At 49.8% G+C, this 13,030-nt stretch overlaps 1 protein-coding gene across 1 annotated transcript in view; it reads left to right on the plus strand.

Moving 5' to 3' along the window:
- The first annotated feature begins 202 nt into the window (after nt 1-202).
- Nucleotides 203-13,030, plus strand: part of myg1 (myg1 exonuclease) — a 35,302-nt gene continuing 22,474 nt past the window's right edge. Inside the window, exons 1-2 of the mRNA XM_035389337.1 lie at nt 203-542; nt 963-1,075. Coding sequence (XP_035245228.1) covers nt 414-542; nt 963-1,075 — 242 coding nt within the window. The 5' untranslated portion in view covers nt 203-413. The remainder of the gene's footprint in view (nt 543-962; nt 1,076-13,030) is intronic.

Consider the following 13,030-nt stretch of genomic DNA (forward strand, 5'->3'; position numbering starts at 1 on the left):
GTTTAAAAGGACACAGTTCAAAGAAAACCTTCGCAGAAAGTGAAAATTACTCCTGCAATTTGGTGGTTCTGCAGTAAATTGAAATCGGTTGGCACCAGTTACGGGTGATCAACACGGTCGTACAATTTAACCATGAATGTGAATTAATAAAAAAAGCCAAGACACTACGAATATCACATCACATCCGCCGGTCCGTCGGCAAAACCGGTCCTTTCCGTTAGTAAGTTAGTGGACTTTAGCTTAGTTCCGTGTTCACTTCCGTCCACCTGCGGCGTGCCAGTATATTCAGATCGGCTCTGTCTTCAGCGTTTGTTTTTCGCGGGTCAGCTCCTGTCCTCTGTGTTCCCGAAGTATTCGCTGCTTTGCGTTTCGCTCAGGCGCAGTTCAGTTCCGCGAGCATCCGAAGGCGCTACATGCAACCACCCGAAGCAAAGCGCGTGTGTGCAGAGAACATGGTGCCTAAAATTGGTACCCACAACGGGACTTTTCATTGTGATGAAGTGTTCGCTTGCTTTCTCCTTCGGCAGCTCCCAGAATACAAGGTAAATACATTAAAAACAAAACGAAACAATGCATGCCAACGTGAGCTGGCTTCAGTCTAAAAAGCACAAGTAAAGCGGTCTATTCTGTAAGCCTACCGGTATACACATGCCCGACTCTGTTCACTAAATGGTACGTACCTAGGTGCTAAACTACACTGCCTTGCAAGCGAATAATGACATAAATTCCATGGCTATTTCAAAAGCGTGATATCTCTTGACACGCTTCCAAATCTCATGCATTTGTTATTCTATATTAAGTGTACTCGTTATATTGCTAACTAGCCACGCCATCAAAGGGTTGCCAGATATGTTTATATCTAAATTAATATGTTTATAGTTATACTTGCAGTGGTGTGCAGTTTTATAGTTATGCAAGCTGTCCCATGAACACCTGTTCTCGATTTAATCTAACCCGCACAGGACGCGGAAATCGTTCGAACGCGGGACCCTGCAGTGCTGGCCACCTGTGACGTTGTTGTGGACGTTGGTGGAGAGTTCGACCCCAAGAAGCATCGCTATGACCATCATCAGAGGTGCGGTGCTGCCCTGCCTACACACTCTTATCCACCATAGAGTGGCCATGTGCTGCATTCTTCTCCGGTTAGGGCAATGCCAGTGGAGACTTACACACTTGCTGTTCCATTTAGCTCTCTATGGTAGGACTGCTTATTTCACCACTGGTTGTCATAACAATGTCGTTTTAAAGAATCTGACTGTACATTACATTACATTATAGGCATTTAGCAGACGCTCTTATCCAGAGCGACTTACACAACTTTTTTTACATAGCACTTTACATTGTATCCATTTATACAGCTGGATATATACTGAAGCAACGCAGGTTAAGTACCTTGCTCAAGGGTACAACGGCAGTGTCCTTACCCGGGATTCGAACCTCCGACCTTTCGGTTACGAGCGCAGTTCCTTACCCACTGTGCCACACTCCGTCCTCCTACATTTAATAAGATGGACACCATTTGTAGAATAATGGACTATTTTAATTTCATATGTGTCTCGCAGTAATAAGAGTGGCAAACACTGAAGATGGCAGTATAGCATAATGATGATGGAACCGGGCTTGTGAGTGTAGGTTTGCCATATGGGGCTGCTGCCATTGTACATTTGAGCAGGATACTAAACCAGAATCGCCATCAGAAAATATCCAGCTGTATGATTGTGCAAAGGCTGCCATCTGTGTGAGTCATTGTGGGAGACAGCATCTGCTAAATTGCCTAAAATGTAAACGCACAATGAAAATAGTGTCTGGTGTGTACAATTAATCTCTCACAAATGACTCTGCAGTGTTGACACAGTATTACACATAAAAGTATTTTTGTCTTTAAAGTCACACTCATAAAATCCAACAAAAGCCCCTGTAAATTGAGATGTGGCCTTGAGAGGAGACAATGCAGACACGCACACATGGTCAAACACACACACGCACACACTCACACACACACACACACACACACACACACACACACACACACACACACACGCACACATACTCACACGCACATTCACACTCTCACTATACACACACACGCCCACACTCATGCACACATTCACTCACTCACGCACAGTCACAGATTAAGACGCACACACACACTATACACACACACGCATGCACACACGCACATGCACACACATGCACACTATACACACACTCATACATACATGCACACTGTACACATGTGCACCACTCACACGCACAGACGTACTCACACTATACACGCACATGCACACTCTGCACTCACTATACACACACACTCTACACACACACGCACACACTCATGCACACATGCACTCACTCATGCACACACACACACAGATTAAGACGCACACAGGCGCACACACGCGCACACATACTCTATACACACACACATGCGCACACGCACATGCACACTCTGCACACACTATACACGCACACACACACTCACGCACACACAGGGTTTATCAAAGTCAGAGCTTTAGCTGCAGCAGTGCAGGAGAGCACAGATCTGGAAGGTTCTTCACAGAAGCGCTATTGGGTAGTTTGGTTTGTCAGTCACCCGCTCACCCCGCCCCCCGCTGTGGTGTTTTTTCTGTAATTGAGAGATGGCCAAAGAGATGTACAGGATGTCCTTTTCCCTGTACAAGGAAAAGCAATTTTAGGATGACACGCAGGACCGTTCGCAGCCCTAGTCGGACCCCACATGAACTCAGGCTCCTCGAGCCTTCAGCTGGGACCTCAGTACCTCTGTGCCCAGACGTGTACCCAAACCTGCCGACAAACACCCCTCCCTCACTGCCCTCTACCGGCTGCCTGTCACCAGACGCATCAGATTTAGTACCCGATGGCTTACTAGTTCATTAAGTGCATTACCCCTTCATACACTGTATGGCCAAAAGTATGTCGACACTAACACTGACATCCAACGTCTCATCCAAAATTATGGACATTAATATGGAGTTGGTCCATCCTTTGCTGCTGTAACAACCTCTGGAGCATTGCTACAGGGATTTGATTCCATTCAGCCGGAAGAGCATTAGCGTGGTCGGGCACTGATTGGGCGATTAGGCCTGACTCGTGGTTGCTGTTCCAACTGATCCTAAAGGTGTTGGATGGGGTTGAGGTCAGGGCCCTGGCCATGGTCATGTCCGCCTTCTGTTTTTGCCCCTCTGGTGGGCCGGACGTCCCACAGCTGCCTGAACAGCAGAGGTATTGGCCATCGCTCTACGCAGACTGCACCTCCACTTGTTCAGACTACACCTGGGCTCCCCCACCCTGACGGTCTCTGGAACTGTGCTGTCCCAAACGCCTCACTCGTTACCTCTAACACCTGATTGGGTGTGACTGTGGTTCTGTGCTCTTGTTCCTGTAACACAGTTTAGTACTCAAGTTTTGTTCTTGTTTGTATAACTTCAGTAAAATGTTCAGTAGGGCAGTCGGCAGGTTGTCAGTTGAGTCTGTTCTTCTGCTCTTGCTGTCTCTCTTCGGGCCTTCCCCCTTGAGGGAATGAATCCACTTCTGTTCCTGATATTGGCACTTATGTTTGAGCTAGTAAGTCGCTCAGGATGAGCTTGTCTGCTAAATGCCGGTGAGGTAATGTCTTGGTGTTCGGTGACTGGCTGGCTGTTTTCTCCCGCATTTCGGAAAAGAGCAAACGAAAGGCGTTGTTTTTCCAGCAGGTGTGGCTCTTTTCTGTGCTGTGAAATGGAACGAGCCGAGCTGCGCAGACAGAGCCCCAGCGCTCAGATTAGCCTGTCAGATGCACCTGGACACAATGCTGCCTCCACTCCAGGGCGAGCTCCCCGCCTCCTGCATAAATGTTCAAAGCCAGTCGCCTGCATTCACGCACCGTCAGCAGCAGCTGCGCACTGGCGTGAGCGTGTGTGTGGTGTGAGTCCGTGCGGCGCGTGTGGGGTGCAGCCTGTGTGGCGTCTGTAGTGTGTGGCGTGTGTGGGGTGCAGCCTGTGTGGCGTGTGTGGGGTGCAGCCTGTGTGGCGTGTGTGGCGTATGTGGGGTGCAGCCTGTGTGGCGTGTGTGGGGTGCAGCCCGTGTGGCGTGTGTGGCGTATGTGGGGTGCAGCCTGTGTGGCGTGTGTGGGGTGCAGCCCGTGTGGGGTGTGTGGGGTGCAGCCCGTGTGGCGTGTGTGGGGTGCAGCCCGTGTGGCGTGTGTGGGGTGCAGCCCGTGTGGCGTGTGTGGGGTGCAGCCCGTGTGGGGTGTGTGGGGTGCAGCCCGTGTGGCGTGTGTGGTGTGCAGCCTGTGTGGCATGTGGGGTGCAGCCTGTGTGGCGTGTGTGGCGTGTGTGGGGTGCAGCCTGTGTGACGCGTGTGTGGTGTGTGGCGTGTGTGGGGTGCAGCCTGTGTGACGCGTGTGTGGTGTGTGGCGTGTGTGGCGCGTGTGGGGTGCAGCCTGTGTGGCGCGTGTGGGGTGCAGCCTGTGTGACGCGTGTGTGGGGTGTGCGGTGTGTGTGGCATGTGTGGGGTGCAGCCCGTGTGGCGTGTGTGAGGTGCAGCCCGTGTAGGCCGTTGCTTTGAATGTAAATGTGCCGCTTCTGTTTTCTTCCCACTTAGGAGTTTTCCTTTGCGCGTTTGTTGGGGTTTCTGCCTGGTTTTTGCCCAGTTTTTCTTTGAATGTCCCAAAGAATAGATTCTTAAATGGAAGAAGTTTGGAACCACCAGGACTCTTCCGAGAGCTGGCCGCCCGGCCAAACTGAGCAGTCGGGGGAGAAGGGTCTTAGTCAGGGAGGTGACCAAGAACCTGATGGCCACTCTGACAGAGCTCCAGCAGCACTTCACTCAATCAGGCCTTCAGGACCTCGGAGCACTGAGACTGCTCACCTTCCAATACGACTTCAACCCTAAGCACACAGCCAAGACAACGCAGGAGTGGCTTCAGGACAAGTCTGTGAATATCCTTGAGTGGCTCTGCCAGAGCCCGGACTTGAACCCGATCAGTCATCTCTGGAGAGACCTGAAAATAGCTGTATAGCCACTCTCCCCATCCAACCTGACAGAGCTTGAAAGGATCTGCAGAAAAGAATGAGAGAAATACCCAAAATACAGGTGTGCCAAGCTTGTAGTGTCATAGCCAAGAAGACTGGAGGCTGTAATCACTGCCAAAGGTGCTTCAACAAAGTACTGAGTAAAGGGTCTGAATACTTATGTAAATGAGATATTTCAGTTTTTAATTTTCTATGAATTTGCTAAAATCTCTAAATCTGTTTTCGCTTTGTCATTACAGGGTAATATGTGTAGATTGAAAAATGAATTTAATCCATTTTATAATGAGGCTGTAACGTAACAAAATGTAGAAAAAGTGAAGGGGTCTGAATGCTTCCCGAAGGCACTGTAGTTGACTTCAGTTTCTGCTCAGTAGTAAACAAAATTCAGAGCGTAAGCACTGCTGGTACACGTTTACAGTGCCAAACTGCAGGTACATGTTTACAGTGCCAAACTGCAGGTACACGTTTACAGTGCCAAACTGCAGGTACACATTTACAGTGCCAAACTGCAGGTACACGTTTACAGTGCCAAACTGCAGGTAAATGTTTACAGTGCCAAACTGCAGGTACATGTTCACTTTCCAAAACTGCAGGTAGACGTTTACAGTGCCAAACTGCAGGTACATGTTCACTTTGCCAAACTGCAGGTACACGTTCACAGTGCCAAACTGCAGGTACACGTTTACAGTGCCAAACTGCAGGTACATGTTTACAGTGCCAAACTGCAGGTACATGTTCACTGTGCCAAACTGCGGGTACATGTTTACAGTGCCAAACTGCAGGTACATGTTCACTTTCCCAAACTGCAGGTAGACGTTTACAGTGCCAAACTGCAGGTACATGTTCACTTTGCCAAACTGCAGGTACACGTTCAGTGCCAAACTGCAGGTACACGTTTACAGTGCCAAACTGCGGGTACATGTTTACAGTGCCAAACTGCAGGTACACGTTTACAGTGCCAAACTGCAGGTACATGTTTACAGTGCCAAACTGTACATACATGTTTACAGTGCCAAACTGCAGGTACATGTTTACTGTGCCAAACTGCAGGTACACGTTCACTGTGCCAAACTGCAGGTACATGTTTACAGTGCCAAACTGCAGGTACACGTTCACAGTGCCAAACTGCAGGTACATGTTTACAGTGCCAAACTGCAGGTACATGTTTACAGTGCCAAACTGTACATACATGTTTACAGTGCCAAACTGCAGGTACATGTTTACTGTGCCAAACTGCAGGTACATGTTTACAGTGCCAAACTGCAGGTACTCGTTTACAGTGCCAAACTGCAGGTACTCGTTTACAGTGCCAAACTGCAGGTACACGTTCACAGTGCCAAACTGCAGGTACACGTTTACAGTGCCAAACTGCAGGTACATGTTTACAGTGCCAAACTGTACATACATGTTTACAGTGCCAAACTGCAGGTACATGTTTACTGTGCCAAACTGCAGGTACATGTTTACAGTGCCAAACTGCAGGTACATGTTTACAGTGCCAAACTGTACATACATGTTTACAGTGCCAAACTGCAGGTACATGTTTACAGTGCCAGGTTTTTCAGTCAGATTCTGTGTAGCTGTGTGAAACAGAGGAGTTTTTAAGTGCAATATGTATTCGGGTTAATGGCCGTCCACCATTTTGCGAACGGGCGTCGGATATTTGCCGTGCCTCTGCTTGCGTTTCTTCTTCCAGGGAAGCGGGTTTCTGCTTTATGAAGAATCTCTGAGAGCGGCGGGAGCGCATTTCTCTGCTGGTCGTCGCGGTAATTACCGCAGACCATCGACCCGTCTCCTGCCGCGTGGCGGAGGCGCGCGGTCTGTCATCTCCGCGGTTAGCGGCATCCGCGGCGCACGCGACCTTCAGTCGCGCCCTTAAGGTGAGACTGAAGGTCGCGGCGGGCACTCTGCATCCCGCCATCCGTCAAGACTCCTCTGCACGCGCGCGCTGGAACGTGCCGGAATGCAGCCGATTCCATCCGCCGATGAGCGGCGGTTCGTACGCTATCGCCTCAGATAAATGCCTGATAGCAGCCCCCCTGCCTTCCCCCCCCCCCGGCTCGGCCTGTCTCGCCTGCGGCTCTCTTTCTAAATGACTCCGGAATGCCTCCGCTCCGCCAATTAGCCTCCTAACGAGCGTGCCGTCCTCCACCACCCGACGAGCCGTCCGTTAATTACGCGTCTCTGCTTTCAGGCGCCGAGTTTGGAATTGCATCGGTCACGCCCCCCTGCAGATGAAATGCAGGCTTCTCCGCTCCGAATCGCGTTCGCCGCCGGACGCGCACAGCGGTCATGACTTCACCTAAAACGGCAGAGAAGTACACACGGGGGGGGCGGGTACTGGAATCCCAGCTATGGGATGGAAGGTGGCCGTTGTGAGCGTAGGGATAGTGAGTCGAGTACGTCTTCAGAACACGAGAACGTGAGAGTTTTTGCTTTTGAGAGCAGGCCGTTCAGTCCTGTGCCTGGTTTTAATGTGCCGTGGTTGTGTTATCTGTGCGTGATCTTGGGGGCAGTTTATGCAGCCAGAAGGCTAAGAACGTGAATATGGACCCTATTAGATGGTGGACCAGTCATTTAACAAATTTCTTGCGGGGCAATTTATTTGAACAGGACAAAAAATTAACTTCAGCCAAGTTGTGTGCTGTTCTGATGCGCTCATGCTTACATAGGCATTTGGATAGATGTACTCCATAGTCATCACCTATTTACGGTATTAGAAAATGCACTGTTTTCCTTTTAGGCTAAGCAGAGCCAAACAGACCGCAGTTTGTGTGGAGCCGCACTATGAGAGGTTATAGAGCCTCATTAGCATGCTATGATGCTGCATTACCGTTAAACGATTCGGGCTTCTCCCCATTTTGTTGAGGTTAGGTCATCTTCAATTAATCCCATTCCTAAATCAAAGCAGTATGGCTAAGCTTCATCCTTCCCTTCTCGGACACTTCCATCGTTTGGTGGAGGAGTACTGCAGAGGAGGTAGCTACACTAAGGTGTGTAGCGACACAGCTGCTAACTAGACGCTGCACACCAATGATCATCAGCCCTGGTCCTGGAGAGCCGCAGGGTCTGCTGGGGTCCCTAGCCCAGGTCCTGGAGAGCCGCTGGGTCTGCTGGGGTCCCCAGCCCTAGTCCTGGAGAGCCGCAGGGTCTGCTGGGGTCCCCAGCCCTGGTCCCGGAGAGCTGCAAGGTCTCTTGGGGTCCCCAGCCCTGGTCCTGGAGAGCTGCAGGGTCTGCTTGGGTCCCCAGCCCTGGCCCTGGAGAGCCGCAGGGTCTTCTGGGAACCCCAGCAGACCCTGCAGCTCTCTAGAACCAGGATTAAGAAGCGCTGCTATACGTGAACACTGATTCTTCAGCCTAAAACCTACGGAAATCTCACATTTCAAGAATTTCATGTTATTAAAACATTATATTACCGCTGTTGCTTCGAACAGTCATAAGTAAATAATAACAGACGGTTAATAATTGACATCCTGTTTAGCTGTCATACATGTGCTGTAGGTATGCAGTGCTGCCTCACCAGTCAAATTCACCTCCTCCATCCCTCCTGACCCACTGCTTATTGTCCTTGGTCACTTCCTTATCTATCCGTTACCCATGAGCCCCGTACGAGCCCATGTTTAAAATAGAAATTGAGCCCCGGCAGGATTTGAGTTTGAGTGAGTTGAGTTTTGAAGTGGAAATGACCTCTTCCTGTAAATTTGATTTGTCCTGTATCCTTCTCCCTCTGGACTTTTAGATATGTAATTAGGTTCGAAAGAGCTTCCATCTAACCTTGGTAAGCTGGGAAAATTAATGTTTTTGTTCCTCTAAAACTACAATCTGTGAATTTGATTGTTTCATTTTTGATGTGGGGGAAAAAAAAAACCAAATCCAAATTAGCCTCCAGGCAGAGCTTGCTGGCTGGGCTCTGGCCAATATTTAATATTAAATTAAAAGTAAATTAAAATAGAAAATAGCCTCTGTTTTCATGGTTTGGACTGTGGAGTTCATCAAGCTGGTGCTCTGTAGAGCCAACTGTTCACCGCTCTGGGTGGCTGCCAGCCACGGTCGGCACCGGTACGGTCCAGATTTGGCACCACGGTCGGCACCGGTACGGTCCAGATTCGGCACCAGACCATGGAGCCCGTCCGAGAGCAGTATCTAAACCAGTTCAGCTGCCCTGCAGCTCCCATGCAACACAAGCAGGTCAGAAGACATGACACAAGTAATGTCATTCTCCTCGTTAAGATCCCAAAGCAGTCATTACATCACTGACATGATGTAATAAATCCTCTCTGTTACGTGTGCATTTGTAACACCCTGCATATGGTCCAGAGGCCACTGCTGACTTGTAAATGTGGTTTTTGTAAAGGGAGCGTCTGATTTATACGCTTATGACCTTGGATACACCCAGGGGAAGTATGGGTAAAGTTTGGCGTCTGCTATTCGCAGCGGGTAGAGCGATGCAGTGGGTAGAGCAGTGCAGTGGGTAGAGCAGTAGAGCAGTGCAGTGGGTAGAGCAGTAGAGCAGTGCAGTGGGTAGAGCAGTAGAGCAGTAGAGCAGTGCAGTGGGTAGAGCAGTAGAGCAGTGCAATGGGTAGAGCAGTAGAGCAGTGCACTGGGTAGTGCAGTAGAGCAGTGCAGTGGGTAGAGCAGTAGAGAAGTACAGTGGGTAGAGCAGTAGAGCAGTGCAGTGGGTAGAGCAGTAGAGCGATGCAGTGGGTAGAGCAGTAGTGCAGTGGGTAGAGCAGTAGAACAGTGCAGTGAGTAGAGCAGTGCAGTGGGTAGAGCAGTAGAGCAGTGCAGTGGGTAGAGCAGTAGAGCAGTGCAGTGGGTAGAGCAGTAGAGCAGTGCAGTGGGTAGAGCAGTAGAGCAGTGCAGTGGGTAGTGCAGTAGAGCAGTGCAGTGGGTAGAGCAGTAGAGCAGTGCAGTGGGTAGAGCAGTAGAGCAGTGCAGTGGGTAGAGCAGTAGAGCAGTGCAGTGGGTAGAGCAGTAGAGCAGTGCAGTGGGTAGAGCAGTAGAGAAGTGCAGTGGGTAGAACAGTAGAGCAGTGCAGTGAGTAGAGCAGTAGAGCGGTGCAGCGGGTAGAGCAGTAGAGCAGTGGGTAGAGCAGTAGAGCAGTGCAGTGGGTAGAGCAGTAGAGCAGTGCAGTGAGTAGAGCAGTAGAGCAGTGCAGTGGGTAGAGCAGTAGAGCAGTGCAGTGAGTAGAGCAGTAGAGCAGTGCAGTGGGTAGAGCAGTAGAGCAGTGCAGTGAGTAGAGCAGTAGAGCGGTGCAGCGGGTAGAGCAGTAGAGCAGTGCAGTGGGTAGAGCAGTAGAGCGGTGCAGCGGGTAGAGCAGTGTAGCAGGTAGAGCGGTGCAGCAGGTAGAGCACTGCAGTGGTTGCCTGGAGGCTTGTAAAATGGCCTCTGGGCATGCGTAGGGCAGGAGAGCCAGTGTCCCCGGTCTCCAGACTCTTTGGCACACTGCGCAGCCAGAGGAATCCCTTCACTGGTCTCTGTTAATCTCCAGGAACCACCTGTTGCTGCTTCAGAAAACCTTTCGCTAATACGTGTGGATGTCACCATGTACAGGTCACCTCCAGCACAGAACGCCAGCGACCCCAGGGTGGATTTTAAAAGCGTGACGTGGATCAAGAGCTCCCATGCAAGATCGGCTTTGTATTTTCTGTGACATTTCAGGTGTATTCTTCGGATTCTCAAGCATTTGTTTTCTGTGCAATAGCCTAGGCCTAGCCATAGGGCTACATGCTGCTGTAGGGGTACATTAGCAGGGGCTACATAGGTTCCTGTTGGCATTTTTTGTATCAATAACTGAACACACTTTCCTCTCTGCTAACTTTTAAATAGTTTTATAATAACTTTTGTAGTAGAACGTCTGCACAATGCAGCGTGCGGTCCAATGCACTCGCACAATCAGGATGCTGATATGGCACAGATGGAGGCTGATATGGCACAGATGGAGGCTGATATGGCACAGATGGAGGCTGATATTGTACAGATGGAGGCTGATATGGCACAGATGGAGGCTGATATCGCACAGATGGAGGCTGATATTGCACAGATGCTGTGGTGAGCGATCAAGGCTGATATCGCTGAGATCCAGGCTGGCACAGATGCTGTGGTGAGCGATCAAGGCTGATATCGCTGAGATCCAGGCTGGCACAGATGCTGTGGTGAGCGATCAAGGCTGATATCGCTGAGATCCAGGCTGGCACAGATGCGTTGGTGAGCGATCAAGCCGGTGAGCTGGAACGACGGGCCAGTTTTCAGTGACTTTACGTGGCGGGGACTTCTTGCATGAGTTTCCGAGATGCAAATTTTTTTCTGGGGGTTTTCAAAGTGAGGAGACTGATATGATGTTCGCTTGGCTCCAGCCTATATGCATCAGCACAGTGCACCCGGGTACGAGGCCACCTCGGAAGGCACCGGAACATTCAGTGGCGCACAAAGCCGATTAGCATTCAGCCCGTTCCTGTGGCGGTGAGTCCCCTCCCAGGGTTCTGCTGCGTAATTAGCGGCTTCTTGGCGTAGTTAGCGGTAAACATCCTTGGCGTGTGACCGTATGATGGCTGTTGCGTCGCTATAGAACGACACCCCCAAAACAGGCGACATAAAGACAGTCGATAGGTGAGAAATGCAGGTGTTGTGAAGGTAGGACGGAGCGGAGAATCTTCCGGAATAATGGCTGGTTTGGCTGCTTCTCCAGCTGCCTGTGAAACAGCACCAGCTAGCCTGGGCTAAAGTGAGCTTCCATATCCGTACGCCTGCCTTCCATATCGAAAGGCAAACTCATTCAGCACACAAGAGGTCTTGCGTGGTACTTTATGAAAACATGAGTCGGTAAATCTGTCTGTGTTTGTTGAGTCTTGTTTTAATGAATATTATGCATTTTTTATACCAGTCGGTAAGCAACGTTTGATTACCGCTGTACTTTTTAAATTCAGGTCCAGTGTGTGGTTAACCCCTGTCAGAGGATGTGTCCTGCAGTGTGAAAAATAATCAGTTTTTTTTTATTTTATGCATGCGAGTGGTCTCATTGGTTCGTTTAAACTTTGCACTTTGCTTGCGCTGAGCGGAAGCTCCTTCCCCGAGTGAGTCGTAGTTCAGCCGCGAGTGCAAAGAGCGGGATGGAAGAGCCCTAATCCCCTCTGGGGGGGGGGCGTTGTTGGCGTGGGGGGGCGGGGGGGGGAGGGGGGATTCACCCCAGAGAGGCGGCAAGTGCGAGATGGGCAGACTGTTGACAGCTTGTCAGCTGCCATATTGAACATTTTCACAAACAAGAACAAAACTACCCGCATGAACATTAAATTTCATGAGACTGTCAACAGTCTGGGAGCAGAAATAGATGAAATCCTGTGCAGATGTAAATTTTTTATATCAGAATATGAGAAATGAAGTCATTTGTGGATTAATAGGCTAATAAGATATTGAAACAACCAGCAGTAGCTCCTATTTACGCTAGTCTAAATGCTAATGAAAAACAAATGTTCATAACCGGCTGAAATAACCGTTTTCACCAATCTATGCTGGTAATCAGCATGCTGGAAACCAACTGCTTTAGCTTGACTGAACCAGCATGGCCCTCCTTACCAACTTGAATAAGCTGGTCTACCAGCACAGCTGTTTTCACTATCAGTGTGAATAAGCCGGCCTACCAGCACAGCTGTTTTCACTATCAGCGTGAATAAGCTGGCCTACCAGCACAGCTGTTTTCACTGTCAGTTTGAATAAGCTGGCCTGCCAGCACAGCTGTTTTCACTACCTGTTTGAATAAGGTGGTATACCAGCACAGCTGTTTTCACTCTCAGTTTGAATAATCTGGCCTACCAGCACAGCTGTTTTCACTACCAGTGTGAATAAGCTGGCCTACCAGCACAGCTGTATTCACTATCAGTGTGAATAAGATGGCCTACCAGAACAGCTGTTTTCACTATCAGTGTGAATAAGCTGGTCTACCAGCACAACTGTTTTCACTACCAGTTTGAATAAGCTGGTCTACCAGCACAGCTGTTTTC

Source organism: Anguilla anguilla, chromosome 13, assembly GCF_013347855.1.
Source record: "Anguilla anguilla isolate fAngAng1 chromosome 13, fAngAng1.pri, whole genome shotgun sequence".
NCBI classification, from domain to species: Eukaryota; Metazoa; Chordata; class Actinopteri; order Anguilliformes; family Anguillidae; genus Anguilla; species Anguilla anguilla.